At 28.9% G+C, this 26,765-nt stretch overlaps 1 protein-coding gene and 1 long non-coding RNA gene across 2 annotated transcripts in view; one reads left to right on the top strand and one right to left on the bottom strand.

The window, feature by feature from the left end:
* LOC123301646 overlaps positions 1-4,195 on the top strand; it is a 44,573-nt gene extending 40,378 nt beyond the window's left edge. Inside the window, exon 3 of the long non-coding RNA XR_006535441.1 lies at positions 4,080-4,195. This is a non-coding gene — a long non-coding RNA (uncharacterized LOC123301646). The remainder of the gene's footprint in view (positions 1-4,079) is intronic.
* The window catches only part of LOC123301584 (serum response factor homolog), an 87,065-nt gene extending 60,664 nt beyond the window's left edge, over positions 1-26,401 (bottom strand). Inside the window, exons 1-2 of the mRNA XM_044884410.1 lie at positions 25,703-26,401; positions 21,246-21,506 (exon numbers count right to left, since the gene is read on the bottom strand). Of these exons, the coding sequence (XP_044740345.1) occupies positions 21,246-21,506; positions 25,703-26,185 (744 nt within the window). The 5' untranslated portion in view covers positions 26,186-26,401. The remainder of the gene's footprint in view (positions 1-21,245; positions 21,507-25,702) is intronic.
* Between the last annotated feature and the right edge of the window lie 364 nt (positions 26,402-26,765).

Genomic DNA, 26,765 nt, shown 5'->3' on the forward strand with positions numbered 1-26,765 from the left:
TATCATAGATCCATTTTTTTCTACGTTTACACTAGAAATTCCACAATATTTTCGACAGTATCAAAAGAACTATTCATCTATCTACAATCTCTGCAAGTATAATAAGATATTTGACATAGATGCGCCACTGTTTGATTAAGACAGTCACAAGCAATCAAGAAAAACATTCATTACTTTTGTATATATATATTTTTTTTAAAGTTTTAATTAATTAGTTGCTTTGCATTTCAAATAAGTGTAGGTGTTTGTATTTAATTATTACAAAATAAAATAATATATAAATAATATAATTCATTCAAATCTAGATTTCTAGTTTACCGACCTATGACTATATGATGTGACGTATTTTATTATTGTGCAAGTTTCAATAAATTTTGAAATTGCGTGTTTATTTCAAAGGAACAAAATAATTCTGTTTTAAAAGTGTAAAAATTATAAAGAAAATTCCTAGGCATTCCCAAACTGTTTTCTCTAGAACAGAAAAGTTACATCTCGGTTAATTGTTTAACCATTTTGAAAAACGAAATGAAGCTTTTCTTATTCGGGTCAGAGTGAGGTCAAATTAATCTAAAAATATATCTAGTAGTGTTTATCCAAACAAAGATTCTGGGAAATTTGTCTAGTTTCAGGAAAAAATCTTGACTCGCCAGGAGAACAGTTAGATTCAGAGATCAGGATCCAATTTGCCCTCTTTAGGGGGCACTGTAGATTGCCCTCTAATAGAACAAGGGGTATTATTGTCTCTAGAAGACGGGTTGTAGTTATCGAGAACGCAAAAGAACCTCATATACTTCCTCCGGGTAATTTTGGGGAGTATATTTGGTGAGGCTACTCTAAAAGAATGAAGATCGAAGGTAAGACGTCAATACAATTCAGATTGCATAATGACATATATGAGACAATTTCTTGAGTTTGAAATGTAGCTTAGTCCTGCTTAGATCTAGAATCGACAAGCGGTTAGGTTCAGAATGGTCAGATTCGGAGATCAGGTCTCTACTGTGAGAATACTAAAAACGTCATATACAGAGGCTAGAGACTTTAATGTGCTAAATTGGTAAAAAAATCAGTTTTAAAATGCTAGCCAATAGTTCACGATACCTTTTAAATTTAACTACTTCCGTACAAACAATTTAAAAACCATAAAAAAAATCTACCACGCACTTTGAAAACAAATCGTTTACGTTACGGTTAATTAACTACATTAAATGCATTTTAATGCTGTATTTATAAAAAAGAAATAATAATAAGCAAACAGCTTGGGACACCTGACGGGTAAGTTAAGAGTAGTAGAAAGAAATGATGATGATATATTAAAACTGAAGTAAAAAAAAAAAACAACACATCTATAACTAAGTAGATACTGATTACAGCGTAACTGTGTAGACGAACTGGAGTCACTTTGTTAAGTTCGTCATAAAACTTATAGTCGCAGAAACGAAGCACTAAAAACGGTTAAAGTTCGAAAAATTTACAAACATAAGTCGGATTTGAATGCAGTTTTCGGCATTCGATTCGTTCAAGCGTCAGAAACAATTTTGTGACCTAAATTGATTTAAAAGAAATAAAAAATATGCAATTTACAAAACGGAGGTTTTCGGGGTCGTCAAAATTGGTCTCCGAGGTACCTGGTGCCCAAACTAAATGGTATCCTCGCCGTCTCTTGGAGTATTCGAGAAATTCCTTATAAAATCGGTTCAAATTCGTAACTCGATTGTTTTCTTGTCGCTGAGCACGAATACCGTGACAGAATCGATCTCCAAGGACCCTGGTGCGCACGATACCCAAGGTAGCTCGAGCATCAGGTACCTGCAGCCCGATTCTGTCCCGATATTCGAGCTCAGCTTTACCCAAAAACCCCTGAGTAATGAGTTTGGACCGATTATAAAAAGAATTTCTCAGAAACTCTAGGACGACAAAAATAGCGTTTACCCTGGGCACCATGTACCTAGGAGACCGATTCTGTCGCGATATTCGTTTTCAGCGACCTCAAAAATCCTCGAGTAAAAGTTCCTGACGCTCTAACCGAACTACAAATGTTACAAATTTCTTACTGTTACAAATTTTTCCAACTTCATTGCATCGTTTCTGCGACTATAACAAAACTTAACTCTCATATATAAGTGCAATACACTCTACAAATCAGGTATCACCGGCATTGCACACCGTGATGGGATTATTTTTGTAAAGTTGCTAGAGGGTTAACACGAGAGTTGATTATTGGGTAACTGAGATGAAAAAACAACTATTATACATTTTTTTCATGTTGTCCTCCTTGTCAAACAGTTGTCATCGCAGACAGAATGCTTACAGATCATAACAAAAGATGTGCCCTTATATGTCATGTGAACATCAAGACTTGCTTCTCAGTGCGTTTTTTTTATTTTTCAATAATTATTGATGATTACAAGAAATCTATATATATAAAATTCTTATTAATTATTAATATCAGTTACAGAATCATTTTGTCTGAGCTACTGTACCTAGTGCAGCCTCTCTATATGAGAAATAATGAGGAAGCACAGCACGAGATGAATTATTTTATAATATTTCAATTTAAGGTTGATCGGACACTTTACACTCTAAATTTTTTTTATAGAAATTAAACATTTTATATTGAAAATTAATTATTAGCGAATTATCTAAGGAAATGGAGTACTGATGATGGAAAAATTTCTTCAAATAGTCATCGATCTTACCTAATAGATGTCAAAAATGACCATCGTTAAAATTTATAACTATATATGAATGTATTTATACGTATATGTGTCTGTAAACTCTCTAACGGTCACAATTTAAGTCCGATTTGGATAAAATTTGGTATCAAGAAGGGTTTTGGTATTTGAAAGGTCAAGTTCGTTAATGAGAAAAATCGACGGATAAACAAAGGGGGAGTGCGCCAAGTACAAAATTTTGAATGTTTTCAAAATAAAAAACTAGATCCTTAGTTTTGAAAATAAAAATTCTTGAAAAATTAAAAATTCAATATTCCATTTTAAGAAAAATGTATTATTTTTTCAATCTCTGAGGGAATTCGCTTACGGAAACTATCTACGTAGCCTTAGTAAATTTTCTTTCTTCAGTTAAATAATAATTTAAAATTAATTTTTTAAGATTTATTTAAGTTCACACTCAATTTTAACGTCATTAGAAGATAAAATTTTTGGTCAAATAGAGTTTATTTTGGTAGATTTTTTCGAAAACTGTACTTGAAAGTGAAATTATTATAGTACTAAATAATTCAATAAAGTTGAATTGTTTATGGAGAGTAGAACATTAAAATCGCAAATATTTGTAAAAGATATTACACTTGCTAAAGAAGGTATCAAACGATAAATTGAAGCAAATTTAATTTCCTATAATTTTTATTATTGTAAATATTTCCATTTTGAGATAGTAAATTAAAGTTAAAAATTTAATATTTACAACTTTGCTTGTTATAAATATTTCAAGTTTACTATACCTAATGAATATTGAAAAATTTCCCAAGTAATGTTTTTCAGTTTCCCTTAATTTTCACGATTATAAATAAACCTTCGCTATTGGAAACCTAGGCTCTTAAAAAACGCGAGATAAAAAACTTTCAAGTTTTAAATATATATAATAAAATTTTTTGGATGGGTAAAAAAGAAAACTTATTACATTTTATACACAAAATATATTAAATTTTTCGTCCCTTAAATTGTTCCTGAATCAGAAATCAAATATGAATTTTTTTTTAATTAAAGAAAAATAATAATATATTAATAAGAAAATTTTTATCAGTCAAAATTGTTTAATACACACTTTAAAAAAATAAATACTTATTAGTTTTCAAAAAAATTTTTAAATTTTTTATTTTTTAAATCCTTTAGATAAATTTTTGGTGTTAAAAAAAATACCTCAAAAAAACAGAAATAAATTATTAAACAAAAAATAGATATTATTACACAAAAAATTGGAATGTATTAATTTTTTTTTAAATATTATAAATAAAATTTTTTTTAATTTTTCTCTCGTAAATTATTAATAAATTTTTATATACAAATTAATTAATGAATTATTTATATATTATACTAAATTAATTTTTCTTTTGTTCGCAGATATTATACGGATCGTTTCGCATTTCGAGTTATTACACAATTATTTAAAGAAGCACCATTTTCGAGATGTGAATAGAAAAATATAGTTTTTGTTTTTTTAAATAAAAATATCACAATAAAAATACCTTACAAATGATTATGTTTACATTTTATTGACGATTAAATAAACAATTAGACAAAAATATAATTAATAAAAATGTATATTTTCAATTGTTTTTTTATTTCGAAATTTTTTCCTCAATCACAAAGCTAAATCCCAAAATCCCTAATCAAATCAACTAAATTGGTTTACTATTTAGAAGGCCAAATGGAACATACTTTTGGAATAAAATATTACGCTGTCCTTAAAACTTTGGAATAAATTTTATCATTTTTCAATTTTGTCTAGAAATCGGTACGGAATTATAATATTTTGATTGAATACGACATAGGGTTTCAAAAATTACGAAGGAAGAGATTCTTTTAACAATTTTAAAACTTATATAAAAGTTGATATATTTTACTTGTTTTGCTACAATTTTTTTTAAATATATTAAAATAACTAGCTGGATACTCGATTAAGGTTCCCATATCAATGCCCTGATGGTAAAAGTGGAAATGAACCCAATTAAAATAATGATCATTTTGGTCAGTCTTTAAGCCAGAGTGTAGCTAACTTATAGGACTGACCTTCAATATTCAATAATTCGATATCAAATAGAATTTCTCAAAATTTCGTGTGTAATTGAAATGAGTCGTCGAAACTTCGAATATTAATTTGTTTAGATTGAAAATTTTTACTCATAGCAATTCCGCGATAAGGGTAAGTATGTGACAGACCTTTCTGCCAGGATAAACTCTGGAACTTCTGATTCATATTGTACCTATCGTTAAATTGCATTGATTCATATGCGAAATTCCGAAATCCATGTAAGTGCAATTTTACTGTCAAGGGCTCCCGGCTTATAAGCATTCCACATTTTTAAACACATTTTAGATCTATCTAATTGGCGTGACTTTATACACGTAATATTCTGAGTGACAACCTATTTGTTAAATATCTTTTTTGCTAAGCCCAAGCCTACAGCAACACACACCAAAGAGAGATGGGTAATTAAAAAAATTTTCACATGGATTCTCAACAACAACAAAAAAGTAATTCCAATTAAAAATTTTATCCGCAAATGATTTTAAGTACATGCTGAGAAAAAAATTCAGTTCCAAAACTCATAGGAATAAGAATAATAAATATAAAAATTTTTTTATAGAATTAAAAGAATGTAATTAAGTTCTTGCTTGATAAAAATATTAAATATAAATTATTATAAAAAAAAAAATAATTTAATTTACTATTCATAAAACATACATTCTCACAAGAATATTTAATTATCGAACTTGTTTAAAGTTGTGATTGATTGGTAATAAGTAAGTAATAAGTAAGTACCCAACAACTATTACCAACTTAATTAAAAACAATTGAAAAATAAGAATATATTAATAAGTTGAATGCTGCAGTTACCAATGGACAATGGTAAGTAAGTAATTTACAATGTGTTCCAAAAATGTTATAGGTAGGTACACGATAAGAAATTTTTTGTAAATCTCACTAGTATCGGTGTGAACGTCCAACAGATTTGACCATTGCGGGAATAGTAATATTAGTAATAGTTATGGCGGATGAGTCAATGCAGTATGGGAGTCAGACCCATCATACTGGTTACGCAATACGTACAATACTTCTGGTGGATGGTCCTATTAAATAATGTAATATTACTTATGCTAACATGGATATATATAGTATCTGTCTCTTTACCATACCAGCATTGTATTAAACGCCATTTTCGATATAATGACATTCAAACTGTTTTTGACAAAAATTCAGAAAATGCAATAGGATTTTGATCCCTATCTTACCTTCTAGCTACAAGTTCTCATAAGCGTGAGGCTTAAAAATGATCAGTTTTTTTATATAAAGATATCAAAAGTAAAATGAAATTTTCGGAAGAGAGCAAATAAATATCCACATTTTGGCGAAAAATTATTATTCCGAGGTAATTTCAACCAAAGAAATATTGAGTATCTACATATTTCAAGTAAAAACTATGCCCTTAATTATTTAAACTATCAATTTGGGCTGTTTTCTTGAAATGGACGGACGTAAGTCCATCTTTTAAGGGCATTTTGATCTAAAATTTACGAAAATCGTACTCATTTAAATGTCTGACGAATGGTTTACAAATGGTTCGATCATTTGATTATAAGATAAATGTTTACTAAGAAATTACGTGAAATCGATTCAAGAAATTGATGTTTTTATGATAATTTTGGACGATATTTCAGAAACTATGCATCCAATCGTTAAATAAATGCGATTTTTGTATTTTTTGGGTCAAAATTACCTTATGAATTGAGTTTTATCAAAATCGGAGACGAAAATTTTTGTTTCGATTTTTCGGAATTTTTTTAAGGGGTACCCCTTTGGAAAAATTCGAAAAAATCGAAAAACATTTTTTGTTTCCAATTATAATGAAAATCATTTTCTAAGGCCATTTTGACCCAAAATTAACGAAAATCGTATTCATTTAAGCGTCCGTCAAAAGGTTTTCAAAATATTGATTCTTTTCAGAATTGTGGGCTGATATCTCGAAAACTATCAATCTAATCGCATTTTTACAGACGGGATCGTTTTCGCAGGGTTCAAATTGGCTTGAAAACAGATTTTTATCCAAATTGGAGACAAATAATTTTTTTCGATTTTTTGCAATTTTTTTAAGGGGTACCCCTTTGGAAAAAATCGAAAAAATCGAAAAACATTTTTTGCTTCCAATTATAATGAAAATCATTTTCTTAGGCCATTTTGACCCAAAATTAACGAAAATCGTATTCATTTAAGCGTCTGACAAATATTTCACAATATATTGGGCCTCCAATTCTTATAATTTTGAGTTTCCGAACCGTGGAAGTGATATCCATATCGTGGGATCATTGTGGCGGGGCTCAGATTTGCATAATAACCGATTTTTATCCGAATAGAAGGAAAATAGTATTTTTTGATTTGTTTAAGGGATTACTTTGAGAAAAATTGAAAAAAATCACATAAAAATTATATTTCAGACTTTGATAAAACTCGGTAAATTTGGTAATTTTGACCTAAAAACTGATATTACGTCACCCCCCACAACAACGATTTAAATAATTAGGATAATATGACGTTTTAATTGGGTTGCATTCGAATATATATGATTTTTGGAACACATGTTTAAAGGTTTAGGTATTTTTTCTCATGGATCACTTTGTATAATCGTCAGGTAATGTAAACACATCATTGTAAAGGCATTAATAAATAAAAACGATATCTATTAATTATTATTAAATATTATTATTATATATTGTACTTTTTTAAATAATAATTTTTGTTTTCTCAAAAAACTAATATATATATATATAATAGATTTTTTTTTAAATTTTAATAATTGCTTGTTAAAAAAAATATTTTTGTACAAAAAAAAAAAAATTAAAAATGAAAAAAAAAATATTTTTTTAATTATTAATAAATATTTATAATATAATATATATTTATTTATATGTATATATTTACTCAAAAATTGTTTTCTCCTATAGTTTTTTTCAAAATCTCCAGAAAAACCATTTTAATTGTTTTAATAATTTATACAAAAATTTAATTTTAGTTTTTTTTGCTAAATTGAGTAGTGTTTTCAAATTTTTTAAAAATTACTAAAAATCAAGATATTTAAGGACGTTCATGCGTCAACGATATTAGTAGAGAAATTAAAAACAATATGATAAAGCGATAGTTTAAATGATTTTCTATGATTTAAAACAGGACAAGTATCCTATTATCGAATTAATTTCATTAAATTTTAAGTTTAAAAAGTGACTAAAAGTAAGGTTTAACATGAGACAAAATGGAAAATATAAATCGATATTTTTCAAAAATTATATCGATAACCATACTTGAAACTTTTACCAGTTAACTATTATTTAAACTTTTAATGGAATTTCAAAAAAAATTTCTATTTTCTACTAATTTAAAATTCTTTAAAATTTACATACTGTTTCCCTATGAACGCACATAGCAAAACAGGTACACGCATGAACGTCCTTAAATAATATATTTTTAAAAATCATAAATATTGTCATCAGATTTAATACAATTTAGCGACCACTATTCGACAATATTTTGTGATTTTTTCAATATACTTGCCAAAGAGTATTTCTAAAGAAATAATATCAAGTTATGACCCAAAATGATAATTTCAAATTTAATATTCACCTCTTTGGATAATTGTCCTTCAAGAACTAAAAATAATCTAAATTTTTTAAAAAATTAAAAAACACTAGTATTATTTTTCTTGAAATAAACGATCAAAATTGTATGATCTCAAAATTATCGACGCAATTATATTATTTATAAAATGATTTATATTTTAATAAAAGATTTATTGACGGGAATATCACAAAAAAAAAAAACTATTTAATGTGTGAAAAAAAATAATAAATTTATAATTTATAGTTTTTTAAACTATATAATTATTGATTTGATCGGATCGGATTGATCAATCGAATTTCTCAAATTTCCTAATTATGTGTTAATTTTTTATAATTATTATATTTAAACCAAAAAAAAAAATTAAAATAATAAATGATTTATATATGTGAGAAGAATTATTCTCTTCTAAAAATTAAAAACAATTTAATTTTTTTACTTAAAAAATAATTATATTATTTTTAATAATGCTTTTAAACAAAAAAATTGCTTTGGTATTGCTTTTAAGTAAAGTATTTTGTAGCGTCAGAGTTAAAAATTATCGTCAAAAATTTCTTTTCTTCTTAAATGTGGCACAAGGACGGAATGTTAGTTTTTTAAACCCCTGAGAGTTTTTTCTTTCCTATTCCCAAATATTTGATATTTTGTCAGTCGTTGTTTTTAATAAAAATTTATTTAAATTATAAAAAAAAATAAAAAAAAAAAGCTACTTAGAAAAAAAATAAACAAAGAAACATTAAGTAACAAAAATATAAGCTACCGAGCACTACTCAAAAATATTCTCCCAAAAAAAATAAATCACAAGATGAATCAAAAATTTTACGAGATCAAAATTAAGTATTGATGTTTTCTAGAAAAAAAAAAGTGTCAAAAATTTATCTTTTAAAATAACCTGAAAAAAAATATTGTGTCACAAAAAAAAAATTGACTAGAAATATATCTTCTCTCAATTTTCATGTCCTGGCCCATAACCTGTTATTTATTATAATTAATCTATATAACTGACCGTTTGAAGAGAGCTAAAATAAATAAATTCTCTAGACTATTTAAAAAACCTTTTTTTTTGAAATGTGACCCAATTTTTGTGACAATTTCAATAAACAATAAATTTAAATAACAAAAAAAAAAGATATAAAATAAAATTTGTCACTCAAAGTTAATTGATTATAAATTTATTGTTAGATAAAGAAGGATGATCTTAAAGTTGAATATTACTTCTTACTCTTGAGGTATACAGATAGTACATTAGTTTAGTTGTCAGACCAGCTTTTTGAAAAGTTGATAACGATCATCACCAAGATATTATGTAGCTTGGTGGTTTGTTGCTCCAGATCGCTCTGCTTGTAATATCATCATCACAACGGAAATGAACAACTCATTTCTTAACAAATATCTATCGTTTTTGAATTCTTTTATATATATATATATATTATTTATTGTTCTAACATCAATTTTCCTAAATAAGTAAACAAATTTATGGGAGCAATTTTTAATCCGTTTCTATAAATCCTCTTCGAATATCGTTTAAACATTATAATACATCATTACTTTATATTTTACGGGAATTTCTCCACTTCATATTAAAATAATCTAGGCAGGACTCATTTAAAAGATCTTAATGCGTTGAGAATTACTCGAAAACTCTTACGGGGCATCGAAAACCATGTTTTAAGTGAGAGTTACTGAACCAGTTAACCCCTCCGAGAAACGCAGTCAATAACTTAAGCCGAAAACGTTAAAGTTTCATAGACAAAGCTACGGCAGAGGATGCTTGAAAGGGATGACAAATTTAGATTCAGAAAGAATCTTCTAAGATTCAAACCAATGAAAAACCTTCTTGGAAATAGTTTCTAAGAAAAAAAATTGCAAATTGAAAAAAAAAAAGAAAGGTAAAAACAGATTAGAGACGAAAAATTATCTTCATTTCATCATGGAGGCCGCCCAATACTTTCCAAAATGTAAGGAAAGAATTAACCAGAGATTAAAAAGCTTGGGCTTGAGTAAAAAAGATTGAGCTTAACTAAAAAGACCGAGGTTCGAAAAAAATGAAAAACACCTATCGAATTGAATGGGGCCCTCTGAAAATCGTAAGAAAAGACATTTATAAGCCTTATTCGACCATTTTTTAGGTTTTAAACGACTATTTTAGTCATCCTATTGAACCGATTTTGTTGATTCACAAACTTGAATCCTTTATTAAATATTGAGAAAATTCGAAATATTTCAGCACAATCTCTTTGCATCTATACAGGAAATAACAACATTCACGAGTCATTTCAATCCTTTATTCGGGCTACATTTGCGTAGTGGGGGGGGGGCGCAAATCAGGGCGCAGGTACCCATTCCGTGATCGTGGACTTCCCATAGGATTTGTTGGCTAAATAAGTGTTTGAGACTCAAGACTATACTGTCGAGTCGAACTTACTATTTACTATATTATATAGAGAATTATCAGATACTTGTCGAGTATCTGTCCAGTGTCTCCATACCATACCAGCATTGTAATAAACGCCATGTATTTCTTACCAACATTTATTAGTTTATTCGTCACAATAATCGTGATGTTTGAAAAATTCTTATTATAATCAGTACACAAAATAAAGTCTTTAAAAAATCAAGAGACAGTTTTTTTTATGAAAGACCCACACCGTGAAACCGTCTACCATGTACTTGTAAGAAGGCAGCCGTACGTAGACATAAACACGTTTTGTATAACATGACTACTACATATACTTTAGGTAAATTAATATATTATGACGTTTGCGTAATTATTTTTTGACATTCATTTAGTGTGTTCGGATGCCATGCGTGACTTAATATTACACATACTTAAAACATTCAATTTACATATTTCAATCTTGGTATATTATACACAACAACATTTGTGATTTGATTGAGATGTTTCTCATCAACATAAGACTCTAAGTCATTTCTTCTTTAAATAATAAAATAAAAAAACCAAATCTTTTTGTACGTACAAATTACCGTGTCCGTGTACGTGTCCCGTCACGTCAATCATAATCAAATTAAGTGGTTTAAACAGAGTGTGAAATTTCATTCAAAAAAAAAAAAAAATGTTTTTATTGAATTAATTTTTTTCTTTTCGAGAAATTTATCGATAAGATATAATCATTATCCAAGACTTTTGGAAATTTAAAATGTTTTTCATTGAGTGTCTATTCCTAGAATTTAGCAAAGACAACTGCTCCCACAATAAGGCCTAGTTGTTAATTATGGCAAAAAGTTTATTCAAATAAAAAATTATTAAGCAAAATTTAAAAAAAAACTGTAGATTCAAACCCCAGTGACGTCAACAGATAGTTTTCAGCAACGCCACCGTACACAGAAATGATAAAATAACATGCGGAATGATAAATGGTTTGTTTCTTTACTTGTTTTCAATATATTATATCGTAATTTTCCATAGAAACAAGTTCAAAAATGTGAATTTAGTGTGATTCCGATTGGTTCACTGCCCCAATGGGTGTAAATATATCACTACCGATTTCTTTATTCAATAATTAATAATTAAAATAATAATTAATAAAAAATGGAGTTACTTAAATATACTTTAGATGAATTATTCTTTTATTTATAATTTGAATTTGAGACCAAAAAAATTAATGCAAGTTCCCTATTGGGTAAAATAGCTGTATAAATTTTGAAATATCGGCCAAAAATCATTTCAATGCAATTCATTCTCGGAATTCGTGAAAAGAGAGATGCTACTTAGAATTATCAAACAAGTAAAAACAACCAATTGACTTAATTAATTGTTAAAATACCATGTATAGACAGTGTTGATTACCCAATCGTTTTTTTTACGTCATATAAGTAAAGGAAGAGAGTCAGTCACTCTTAGATAGGCAGTCGAGTATATATATAGCACAACTATAATGTCACACACACATAAGTGATATTCTCATATAACACATTCTATAATATTCTAATCTAATTTGGATCCTCAGGGGTAAACAATGATGTTTACGAAAAAATGTTTCAAACAGAAGTTGATTATTTTTTTATAAGGAACATTTTTTATTTTTAAACTTTTGTTCTATCTCTAACGGTTTACAAGATCCAATTCAATAACTAATATTGCTCATTTACAAACTCAGCTCCACTTTTTACGTCCTGAGCACGCTATAAAAATTTCAACTTGATATCCCTTTTCGTTTTTGAGTTATCGTGTTTACGGACGGACAGACAGATAGACAAACAAACAGCCCGGAAATGGACGAAATTCTAAATCAAAGACTTGGAACGTACAAGTTAAGAATTATTTTTTATTAAAAAAAATACGATCAACCTGATTTTAAAATTTTAATTCCAATGGAGCCACATTAAATTATTTAAAAAAAAAAATACAATACAGTCTTCTAAGCAAAGTATTTTTGACAGTGAACCTGTTTGTTATTTCCAATAAATAAAATAAACACGACTACTTATGATTAAATAGTTACATTTAAATTCAGTTAGTTACCTATTTAAATATCTCCATAATTTATTATATTATTATCAAATATTTTATTATTATTATTTTTTAAATAATTTTAATAAATAAAAAATTTTTAAATGTATAACTAACTACCAACTAACATATAGATATGATTTTATTATTAAAATATGATTATTAATAATCAAACAGATATTTGACATGATTAATAAGATAACAAGCTTGATTTGTTATAAATATTTTATTTGAAAAATGATTATTTATTTAAATTTAAAAATCAAATTATTTATATTTGATGAAAAAATATTTTATTATGCATTTTTTATAATTAATTAATTCGGAGTTTTTTTTTTTAAATAGTCATTATTTCTTTAAAGTAATTCCGTAGCAAAAATTTTGAAAATCAATTAAGTTCATCTTTTAACATAAAGTTACACAAGAGGCAGAGTCTCCTAGAAAAATGCACTCATTTTGACCGCCGAACCAAAAGTGGGGTGTTATAAGTGTGACCGCTATATCTGTGTGTCTGTATGTCTGTCTGTGGCATACGTAGCGCCTAAACGGATGAGCCGATTTGGTTTTTTTATTTCGTTTGAAAGGTAATTTAACGGGGAGTGTTCTTAGCTATGTTTCAAGTACGAGTTTAAGGTTCTGAACCCGAAACAACTAAAAAATAGGCGTTGATCCTCAAAATCGGTTCAATTTGGAGAAGACTCTAAGGAAAAACGGTAATTTAATGGAGATTGTTCTTAGATACGTTTCAAGTTCGAGTTTAGGATTCCGTACCCGGGAAATTCTCGGGGTTTTTTAAATTTTTGTAAATTTCACTTTTATCGACCTGTTTAAAAATGCTTTCTCATCAATCAAGAACTTTAGAAACGGGTACACTATTTCAGCAAGAATATTCCCTTCAAAAATTACGATTTTTAATTTAAACCCACATTTGAAAATTTTGCGGTAAAACAATTCACTCTTTACGCACACATGAGTTTAGTTGCTTTAAACGCTACGGTATTGGTCCGCAGTCGTTTGTGTTGCCATCTTGTCAGTGACAAACGAGGTAAGAAAACGCCCAAAAGATACATTTCTCTATTTGAAAACGAAAAATTTTTTGACTGACAAAGTACGGACCATCAAAGAGTATGTGTCCAATTCACACTTAAAAATTTTGATTTTGTTTTGATACAATTAAAATTGAGAAATATTTTAAATCGAAAAAAAATTGATTTTAATTTGAATTTTTTTAATGAACTAAGAAGCGTGCGGTTAAAATCTTTATTCAATAAAATTTGGTTGAAAAAAATATGATGTAATTTATTTATAAGTTTAATTATTCATTGATTAATGATGTGATTGATAATCGATTAAAGTTTTTAAGACATAATTAAAAATTAATCAGCAATTTATCTAAATAATAAATTAATTGAAAAAAAAGTGAATGTTTAAAATAATTTAACAACATTTTTTAAAACCGAATAGAAAAATGACAACGAAAATTATTGAAGAAAAAAGTTACGATCAAAAATTTTTCTTGATTTTATATAAAAAAAAATCGCTTGAAGCGCAAAATAACAATCGTAGAATAAAAATCTAATTATTTAGTAAATCAAACTATAAGATTAATTAAACATATTGTTATCGGATATTTATATATTAATGAAATAATTATAATCATATTGTTTTTATATAACCTAGCCTAACCTAAAAAATACAATTTTGATATATCATCTAGAACGACTCAGCGCGGCACGGACTAAATCGATAGTTATTTTATAGTTAATAAGTTTTATGTTCAACATAATTACTTTCAATCAACACAATTCGTTTTATTAAAAAAAATAAAAATAAAAAAACAGATTTGTTAAACATTAATTAGATCTAATTTTATTTGATATTATATATGTCTTAGAATTCCGTTGCAAAATGTCATTTTTTATAAGATTAAAATGAATATATTTTGAAATGCAAATTTTATAGAATTGAAGAATAAGGATAGGTTTATCTTTTAAAATTATTTTTAAAATAAGGCACTAAATTCTTCTTAAAGAAAAAGAAAACTGATCGAAGAGTTTATGTCCCACTATTTCCTTTTTAACTCGAAAAAGCTGTTCTCGAATCTTTGTTCTGAAATCTTCTAATTCCAGCAAGTTCGCGGAAGGTACATATGATAAGTTTGAATAATGAATCTCTTGATACTTGAAGTGTTTTCTACATGGTACTTTTACCTAAAATATAGATTGTTTAAGGCTTTGAATGATGTATTATAGGTAAAGTTTAGGCTAAACACGATAGTTTTAAAATGTATTGTATTAAAAATTGTAAACCGACAATGAGAATAAATTATTTTGAATTTGACCTTGGCTTTACATATTTTCTTTCAAAGGTTTGATAAGAATAGTAGGGAATACAAAAATTCGGAAAGGAAAAGTCTAAGAAGTGTTTAACTCAGTATATACGTTGGTAGAAGATACGTTTCTAGTGAACTGAGTGCATTTAAGAATCAGAATACTGATTTGTTCCCGTTTGATTTTTTTTAAACAATTTTAGAGCCCTTTTAGGCCCCTTAGGCCAAAAGATTTGAACTTAGGACTTAATGAAACCTTATTGATTGAACCCTCTCTATACCATAAAACGCAGTACCAAATCTAATTTTCCTGGGTTTGGTACCATACATATAAAATGCTTTGTCCTGAATGACTGACTGACTGATCAACGCACAGTTTAAACCGCTGATCGTAAAGACCTGAAATTTAGAGGGTGTGTTCTTTATATGATTTAGAAAGGATTTTTCGATATTCAACCCCTAAGGGGGGTGGAAAACAGTGGCAAAGTAAAAGCAAGAGGTCAAGGCTATAACGAGGTGGTTTTTATTTTTAATCCCAACGAAGCAGGTGAGTATCAAGCCAGTAATATTGTACTATTATGCTTGGGAAACGTTTTTGAAGATACTATATATGATACATATACTAAAACGCCCAAAGTATTAGACTTAAATGGATTTTAATTTCAAATCACTTAACTTCTCACAAACCCATTTCACACTTAACCAATTCAATTTCGTTTGATTTTTATTTTTTGATAGCTTGCATTAACACGGTAGTTACTTATAAGTTACACCTTTCAAAGGCGTCATATATAAGACCTCGTATATATTAATAAATATATATAACACATTAAAATATTAATAAATAAAAATAATATATATATTAAAAACAAAAATAGTATAAAGAAAAGTGAAATTTGTATCAATTTGTGCCTGAAACGTTACCATATATTGACAAAAAGAAATTTATTAATAATATTTGTTTAAAAAATTTATTATTAATAATGGCGTTGTATCTCTCTACCTGTCTCAAAATATTACACATTTTTTTTGTGTTTAATTCATCGATATCATATTTTTTTTATTTAATTGAAATTTATAATTAATGTTTATGAAACGTAAATCGTAATTTAAATCAGTTTTTAACACATTTAATTTTTGCAATTAAAAAATTTACCTATATAGAGAGCCCGTCACAATAAAACAGCAACAAATACACGGATTTTTAAATTTCGTATATGAATCAATTTAACGATAGATACTAAAAAGCTTGCGAGGATACCATACCAAGAAGGTCTCAACAGATTAGAAGATAATCTGAAAAATCAACAATTAAAGGCATGGATCAGCTACGAGGGAGGGCGAATCGCCAATAGCCTGTTAGTTGAAGGAAACTCGCTCGGTAACAGAGCCGAGAATATTTTGAAACTAAAGAGAGCTGATATTAGAGTCATCGTAGAGTTACTCATAGGGCATGATAACCTGAACAAGTTCCAACATCAGATTGGAAAAAGACAATCTCCCGCGTGTGACAGATGCAGAGAAAATTCAGAAGAAACATCGATCCACTTTCTCTGTTACTGCCCGGCGCTCATACAGCAGCGAAGGAAATGGTTTGGTCCGGCCATAGTCGAACCAGAAGAAATTAGGAAACTCAGCGATAGGCAGATCCTGGGTTTCAGTACATCAGTTGGTTATAATAGCCACTGAAAAACGTAGCGGGGATAGAGTACAAGTGTCTATTTGGCTAAGTTCTCTGAACCATTGCTTCGAGGCCCGATGCTCGAGCATGGCCCGCTAACCTCCATACTCATACTCATACTCATAGTCCATATTGTACCTATCGTTAAATAGTATTGATTCATATGCAAAATTTCAAAAGCCATTTAAGTGCAGTTTTCACGGGCACGGGCTCCAGGACTACAAGTGATCGTGTGTGTTTTTTGAATTATTTAACAATCTATGGTGTGACATTGTACAGATGTATAAACATAAATATTTTCAATTCATATGTCATTTTTTTGGCGGGTTCAATTTTGGATATATACAACAATAGATGCTCATTAGATTTTCGACAAATTTAATTTTTGGTTTAAATAGTGTTAATTATAAAGCTCGTGTTACACTCTTATTGTCGCATACGACTTATAAACGACAAGATTTTATGTTTTAATAATATAATTGAAGACGTCAAGGCATGACTGAGAGAAACGTATTATATCAGCAAAAGTCATTAGTAGTGTTTTCTACATGGTATTTCAAAAAAAAAAATCAAAATCGGTTCATCCAGTTAGTAATTACGCAGCCGGGGGTTAAAAAATGATATAATAGTAAGAATTTGCGAATGATCAAAATAGATAAAAGAGTAAACAATCGGGTAAAGTTTATACCGCTTGAATCGAAAGTAAATATTAAGAAGTAAATCCGAACATAATAGACAAATGCACGATATAAAATTGAACGATTATAAATCACGATTAAATATAAACGACATTAAAATAAACATCTATTGTAAATCGGGGCAAAATGATATAAACATACATTCAGCTCAAAACAATTATTCAATTGTTTTTAATTTTTGACAGATAACTATTTCGATAGAATTATACATAACCTCATATTGCTTGCAATATAACATGTTAAAATAACGTTAAAAAAAAAGAACAACAACATTTTTTACACAAAAGACCATATATGTAGGTGCTTAAATAAAATAACGAACATACAAAATAAGGAGACGTTCACAAAGCGTAAATACTTTGATGTACCGGCATACACCGGCATACTCAACTTGGATGTTGAAGTTGTGTGTATGTATCTTGTCATCCACTATAGATATAAAAGCACAGAGTGACTCTCTACCAATGAAAATGTAGCACTTAACAGTGAATTTGTGTGAAGAACAAGCAAAATTAAAATTGAGAAGCCTTCTAGTGCTAAAAGTTGATGTCATAAGATCTACAGTAGCAATCCCGAAGGCTCATAATAAGTACGAAAACCAAGGCTACGATGGATTGATGCTGTTGCACAGAAATCCCGCCGGAGACTGGATCTTCAAAAACAGAGGAAAAGATCTGGAAGCTGAGGCAGATTAACAAATTTTTCGCCGAAGAAATTCAACAAATGTGAACACAGAAGAAGTTCAAACTACAGAACACAGCATGTATTTTGGTGGTTTAAAAACACCGAAAACAGTGCTCGAACAACCAGTGCAATTTAACAGGTTCTAAGAAATAAAGAACTGAAAAAGGGTCTCTATTGATATATTTTTATTAATGGGGCCCTAATTTTAAAACTACCTACGAGCACGATCTTTCTAAATCCTCATCTGATAGTAGCAGTCTCGAAGGCTCATGACAAGTACGAAAATCAAAACCACATTGGGTGAACCCTGTTACACAGAAATTACGACCTGGAAGACTATTTTAACTGATGTTAAGGTCTTTCATGGATTGCTAAGATTATTTTCGCGCAGTATAGTTCGAAAAGTTGATGTCATAAGATCTAAACTAGCAATACCAAAGGCTCATGACATTTAGGAAGACCATAACTACGTTGGATGGGCGCTGTTACGCTGAAATGTAGTCCGAAACTATAAAAGTCACGCAGAAAGGCCTGAAAGATCCTTTCAAATTAGACCAAAAGGCAGAATGACCTAGAAGACCCTTTCAAGTAAGGTCAAAAGGACAGAAAGACCTGGAAGACAGAAAAACTGAGAGGAAAAGCCAAAGGGGAAGACCCTCTAAAGTAAGCCCAAATTCCTCCGTAGAACCATGGATCTACCTAGCTATCTATCTACTTTTCAGTGATTTTATAAACATGGAAAAAATAGTGTATTATAAGATACTATTTTTAAAAGAGCTTAATCCAACATAACCTGAGAATTTCCTGATATACCCAGGTTTCTCAGGTTGATCACCACTCAGATTAAACACCACTTTGATAGAAGATAGAAGATAGGATAGAAGGACAATCTGTAGTCTACACAGATAGGTAATGTGAAGAATGGGCGTGCCACGTGCACAGTAATTCGTTTACTATGTTTAGTAATATGTATATGGCTTCATATGACCCCAACAACAACAACAACATAGTACACATATAAATAAAATAAAATATATAATATAAAATATAATAATATAATATTCTAAAACAATTTAATCGTTTCCACACTTTCACCTAGTGAACAAACGAACGACTTAACAGGTGAAACAGAGGCGCGCGATTGCATAAAATCTCATAAACTAATACAACACATACTACTAACTACTTGGCTGCACTCACTTAATCAATATGCCTATAATAATAAAGACATGACCTTGGATTTATAAGATTTTCACTTATCCTTAACTTAATTGAACCTATTAATTAGATTCAAAACATGTTAAAAACGCTCACGTAGCGTTTACTTTTTCAATTTGATTGACCGAACATTATCATAATTATATTTATTTGACAAGCGATAAATTAACCTAACCTTAAAATTTTAATAAATGTCAAAACTAATTGGACGTATAAAATATATGACGATCAATTTGATTAGACGCCATCTTTACTATACTACCTTTGAGTGTTAATAATTCGATATAACCTCAAATGTTAAAAAATTTCCATTTAATTAGTTTTTTAATTTATGTATTTCTAATCTAAGACTGTGAGGAGCTTTCTATGAATGAGTTTTCTAAGAAGAATTTTCTCTAGTGACCGGAGTTTTCGCATTACATGTAAAATAGACATCGCCATAATCAAATAACTTTGAGTGTTTTCTTCATGGTACTTTAAATTGTAAATTAACAATTTTAAGGGGATATACCCTGTTGAGAGTATTCCAAAAATACTAGTCTAGACTTTTTAATTTAATTAAATAAGAAATATAAAATAAAATATTAAATAAATAATATTTTTGACACTTTTTTAAAAAATTATATTAAAATAAATTAATAATAGTTAAAATATTTATTAATGATTCATCCTGTATAATAATTTTTTTTGGGGTCTTCTTTTTTAAATCTATATATATTTTATACACATTTATATATATTTTCACTAAATATACATTAAAAAAAAAAAAATAACGCTCACGAACTTTACCATGCAATCCGAATGAAACGAATTCATAATATCAGCAAAGATACTTTTGTTTTATTATAATTTATCAATCGTCCAATGTTCGATCATTTTTATGTTGAACTGTCAAACTTTTTATGTTCAGTTCATTTACTTATAATTTAAAATGATACTTTTGACAGATATAAATTAATAAATATACACACCTAACCTATAAAAATTACATATGAGAATATATATTTCCGCATTTAATATATGTACTACTGTTCTTTGAATTCAATAATGCTTTTATACTTTTTTCGGGCGGTTATAAAAAAAATGATGAGAGTGAATTTTCATGATGCGCGCGTACAGAGTGACACGAAAACTACATATTGAAGTTAGTTACAATTTTTTAACACCATGACGTTAGTCGATGTAATAAACGAAATGTCACTATGAAATCAAGAAAAATTGCAAAAAACAGCTTGAAAGGTGAAGGAAAAAGTATCTTTGCTGATATTAATTACTGAAATGTTTTGAAAAGGAATCATTCTAACTATAATCGAATCATTTTACAGAGACCAAAATAAAAAGACTGCACTAAGTCATCAAAATTTTATGAACAAATTTTTATAATTGGCGGCAAAAGGACTTCCTTAAGATTTTGATCTCTACAAAACGATCGAAAACGTGTAAGGAAGGGAAACAAATAAACAAAACTAAAAAAAACAAAACTGTGCGAGAGGAATTTATGAATGATTATCGCTGAGGATGTGAATGTGACATGTGCGGGGTGTGATGGTGATGATGATGAGGTGACGGATGTTGTACATGGGAATGTGGATGATACGCATGCTGTGCGTGATGTGGTGGCGGTAATGGACTTGAACATTGGCCATAGGCACCTGCGGGACTCAAGCCTTGTAAATGATGACCGCCTGCTGCGGCAGCCGCTGCCACTGCAGCAGCTTGTTCAGCTAAATGATGAGCCCCGTAGTGACCGCCGGCCGTGGATGTCGCAACACCACCCCCACCACCGCCCATGCTAGTACCATATACTAGTTGTCTTACTTTGGTGTCCTCGTCACTGATGTTATATGTTAATTCAGTCTCCTCGAAGCCGGTCGCTGACATACGTTGATCGGATCCCGAAGGACCTGGTGTACCGCCAGCTGGATCTGGTGAATTTAAGCATGTTTGTATTAATGCTTTGCCAGCCTCAGATGTGATCATTGGTTGTAGTTTCCGCGTTGCAAATGTATACACGTGACCAGTCTCAGATGCCACCAATAACATGACTTGCGTTCCCGTTAATGTTGACAATTCATATGCCTGAATAGAAACGAATATTGTTTTTGAACTTCTATTATCCACACTAACTAGAATTTATTAGTAAGAAGAAAGATCGAGACCTCGAAGAGTGTTGTTTTAAGACTGAAAGATTAGTTAGTAAGTTCCAATTGAAGTTATAAAGCATTAAAAACTATGCATTCTGAAAAACACTTGATAAAAAAGCCAAACGTAAAATTTTGACCTTAACAGTTAAAACATATTGACTGAACACATTTTGTCAACCATTCCAATCAAGCAACTCAGATAACTAGGTCCAATCTGATGTCAGAACATGATGCCCTCCATCAAACAATTTTTGTTTAGGTCATTTTTTAATAGGTGACACCTCTGGCGAGATATCTTGGGTCACATTATCTATTTATTATTATTTTTTTTTTGAAAATATAATATAGCTTAATTTACGCCTGATAATGTAGCTTTAATGTACAAAATAATTTTTCGAATTCGACAAATAGTTCAAGAGATTAACCAATACAATTGATTGTCTAAAACTTGAATTCATTTCCGGACATATTCATAACTTAAATACCTTCTTATTATTTTGATATTATTCATTTGCGGAGATAATAAAGAATACAAACGACATAGCATTTAAGATAATTGGTAAGCAAGCGGGAGCTAAATAATAAATATTAACTAAAACTAATATACATTAACTAATGAATTGTTTAATATATTAAAATAAAAAAATAACAAATTTGAATTGAATAGAAGACACATACACACACTAAAATATAAGCTATAACGGTAATAATATATTGGCTCTTCTAATCTAGAATGGCGCCACCTAAAACAATATCAATTGCTTAAGAGAGAGAAGACTTTTGAGATATGAATCTCAATTATCCACCTTTTTATTATGTATTTTTTTATTCTACCATCTGTTATTTGTATGTATTTTGAATATTTTGCCGATCATACATGCAAAACGATTTCAAATATTTTTTAATCAAATTAAAAACAAATATAGAACTGGCAATACACGGCGCCAATTGTCAGTTTTAAAACGGCACGTGTCGACGCTTTTATATATATATTGTTTTCAATTAAATTTGACCACCCGAATTCGTCCAAAAATTACTTACATATTTTCGGATTTACAATCACGGTAATTCCAAAAAGTATGGGTAAGAAATTAAAGGAATGCAGAATCAGGCAAACACGTATTTTGGAATGAGCTTTTAACAATTTTAGAACCCCCGATATTCGATACAGTATTTTAAAGATATAAATGGGAAATTGCTGAACATTCTTAATTAGGAAGTTTTTGATCAAAAAAGGATTACTCAAAGTAGGGTAAGAGTTCGTCATTTGACAGTAGGGAGTTCGCGGTCTGATTTATGTAATGGTGACAACCTCAAAAATGTCTTTAAAGTAGTAATTTCCTTTTATTTTCTGCTTTTTCCTTGAGCAGATACAAAACAAAAATAATTGCAGTTATAAGAAACACAATTGAACAAATTTCGTAATAAATCCTTCGGTAGTTTAGACTGACTTGGAAAAGCAACCCACTCAAATGGATACACACTAGAAAATAATCGTCAAGACTATTTACCTAGAAATTCTTCTAAAATTGGTGTTTACCACAAAGAATACACATTGACGATAAGAATGAATTACATTACAGAAAAATGTATAAATGAATGAGATGACTTAAGAGTGCGCTAAGAATTTTTCAGAAATCAACCCTTTAAGGACGTTTTCAAAAAAAATAAGTGTATGAAAATAGTTGAGACTTACGTTTCATTTTGTGAGGGTGGATTCTGTTAAAACTTGGGAAAATTAGACGAAAATTAAAAGTAAAATTATTCGATATATACCCATAGTTCATGATGCTTAAAGTTTTACAAAAAATTACTTATAGAAGAAATAACACACAAATGCCATTCATTTCATCACTTTTAATGTATTTTATGGAAAAACGAGTATCGCTTATTATAATTTTCTTTATAGAAAAATATTTGTCATGCTTTTAACTAATAATTAGCCATAACAGCCATAGCCTTTTTATTAGCCATAATAAAGCATAACTTTAAAAACACTTTTTAATATAGGATTTATATGTTATATATTACGGATTGTAGCGTATTTTTCCGGGAGGTCTTTTCGCATATCAAATATACAAACCGTTTTGAAACGAAACCCATAATTAAAACAAGTTAAACTCCATTAAAATTTAAATAAGTGATCATAGAAAGAAATAAATTAAACATTTATATTTGAAAAAAAAAAAAATTAATTACGATTCCCTCATGTCAAGATTTGAATCAGCGCAGCGCGTCTCTCTCTCATATATTTTGTTTAAAAAAAAAAGATTTAATAAGAGGCCCACAACAAAATAATTTTAAGAAATAATATAAACAACTTCCCACACGTGCCATGATTTCATTTTGTCTTATATTTACCTTTTTTGTTTATCTTCGTATAAAAACATATAACAAAGTCACTCTTGGACTCGCGTCTCTCTAGGTGTACCTGTACACCATTCAGATTCAACTGTACGGAAGTGCTTTTTTTTATAAATATTTGAATTACATGTTCTTTTATTTAGGGACGTTTCCAAAAAATTACGTTTTCTTTGGATTAACTTTAAATCTATGCATTCTTATTCATGCTCAAGTAAATTTTGCAATACTCCTTACGAAATTTATAGATTTGAGCTGCTAAAGTATGCGTTATTTGGGGAAGTATTTTTAAAGGTATGCTTTATTATGTAACAAAAGTAATTTTCTTAAGATTAATTTGGAAAACTATTATTAATTAGTTAAAAGCATGACAAATATTTTCCTATAAAGAAAATTATAACAAACGGGACTCGTTTTTCCAATAAAATACATTAAAAGTGATGAAATGAATGGCATTTATATGTTATTTCTTCTATAAGTGATTTTTTCTTAATCTTTAGGCATCGCATAGTATTTCAAAAACTATATATCGAAAAATTTTACTCTTAATTTTCGTCTAATTTTCCCAAATTAGAACAGAATCCACCCCCAAAATTTCAAAAGTAAGTCTCAAATATTTGCATACACTCTTGTTTTTTTCTTGAAAACATTCATAATTAAGGAAACCGAATATTTAAACTATCCCTTTTGAGAAATATCGAATAAAGAAACCAAAAATATTTCGACATCATACATATCTCGAATAATTTGGCTATAACATTTTTTCTTAGAGGGATCATTATAGGACACCTTCCCCTATTTAATATGAATAGACAAATTCGCAAAATTGTTTGCCCTTCTTCATTTTAGTCCACTTTGAGAAAAATTGATAGTAATTATTAATTTTCGATATATTCGCGGATAAAAAATATACATAACAATCGGTGAAAATGAGAACATTTTCAAGTCGACCAATAATACAGTAGTAATTCTACAAAGGCAAAAAAAAAATACTTCCAAGATAGTCAATTCCCATTTTTCGCAGATATATCTTTATTTATAGAGCAAAGATCGCATTCGGACAATACTGAGACATGGAGAATAACATAAGTGGAAAATCCTCCTTTGATTTTAATAAATTGCACAATAATACATAAGTAGGTGTGATGTTAAGTTGTGACCACATTTCCACTATCATAGGAAAATTTTTAGTACCCATAGACAAAAATAATTATCTCGTTAATTATAGCTACATCGAAACAAACTTTTCTCCAAACAATCTTAGTATCTATTGACTTTCTTATTGGAAAGTCGTTTACACGGTCTAAAATTAGGGTCCTTCTCCTTTTAAAATTCGAGTAAAACAACCCGTAAATCTGTACACTATATTTTTAATAAAATTGTAGATTTTAGAGATCTCATTATTTTTCATCTGGCATTCCCAATTTATTTCCGTAAATAAATATAATGTGAAGTCCTGTTAATCATCAGTTTATACCTAAACACAAGAGCGACTGCTGTATTATATATTAATTCAAAAATAGTACACTGCTTTTACAGATACCATACATAAAATGGTTTGCTACTCGACTAAATATAAAAACATAAGCTGTCACTTATGCTTAACTATTTTTTACTTTCAAAATGCATAGTTTTTAATTATTTTATTTATTAATTAAAAAATAATTTCTACAAATTAGTTTTTCTTAGTTTACAAAAAGTTTTATTGGTTATAAAAGAAAAGATATAAAAGTCCCATCACCATAAAGAGGTTATAAAAAAAGTATTCACCTTTTTCATAATACCAGTTTTTCGTTTGGAAAACGTTGTATACCTTCGTAATTTATTTTCAATATATTCCATTTTAATTTTTACTCGCCCTTTTGTTTTTTTCCCATTACTAGGCGGTGATTTTTTCGGTTGCATTGATGTATATGTATCTTGATCAATTTCCGATACACCACATTGTTCAATCGATAATCCTTGCGATTGTGTTAAACCACGATCATCGTAGCACACATCCGGCGTATTACTTTTTAGCCCGGTATTATTACCGCGAGGATTTTGTGAACCACAAATACTTGTAACCATTGTTGAATGTCTCGGTGAGATTTGTTGTAAGCTCGTCGATGGAATACGATTCATTGGATTCGATGAATATATATCCGGTGATGTTTCACCAGATAATATATTCATATTATATGCTATGTTAAATCTAGCATCACGACCACCCGAATTTTCCATTATCACAAGCACACTAAGTAACACCCGCATACAATTCGCACTAACTTTTTAAAAAAAATAATAAAAACTCAAAAACACTTAAACTAAAAAAAAAAACGAACTCTTTTTTTGAAAAATTATATTTCAAAAAAAACTGTTTTTCAACATTTTTTTTATTTTACTTATTAGTAAATTTATTTCTGAATATAGGCAAACAACATAACAACACTTATATGTATTATACACTCTATAAACTCTGTGTACGAAACGACGTACTTGGACATAATGTTTCGTCGGTAACGAGCAACGTGCAACCGATGCCATACCGAGTATATCAGCCCCACCTACTGCATGCTTACAGCCAATCACTAATTACATGTAGACAAAGATAGAAAGAACTATATAAACTTCAACCAAAAATATTTTAAAAAACATAACCTCATATTTTTATAAAATTTTTCGTGAATACATTGTGATTAAAGTGTTTTACACAGTGGAATTTTTATAAGAAGTAGAAAAAAATTCAATCGTTTCGATAATAAAATTTTGATTTGTTTTATTTTTTTCGTAAAGTGTAAAGTGTTCATCTATTTATAGACAAAATTTAACTATTTTTATTATGCTTTTAAAT

The sequence above is a fragment of the Chrysoperla carnea genome, chromosome 5 (assembly GCF_905475395.1).
Source record: "Chrysoperla carnea chromosome 5, inChrCarn1.1, whole genome shotgun sequence".
NCBI classification, from domain to species: Eukaryota; Metazoa; Arthropoda; class Insecta; order Neuroptera; family Chrysopidae; genus Chrysoperla; species Chrysoperla carnea.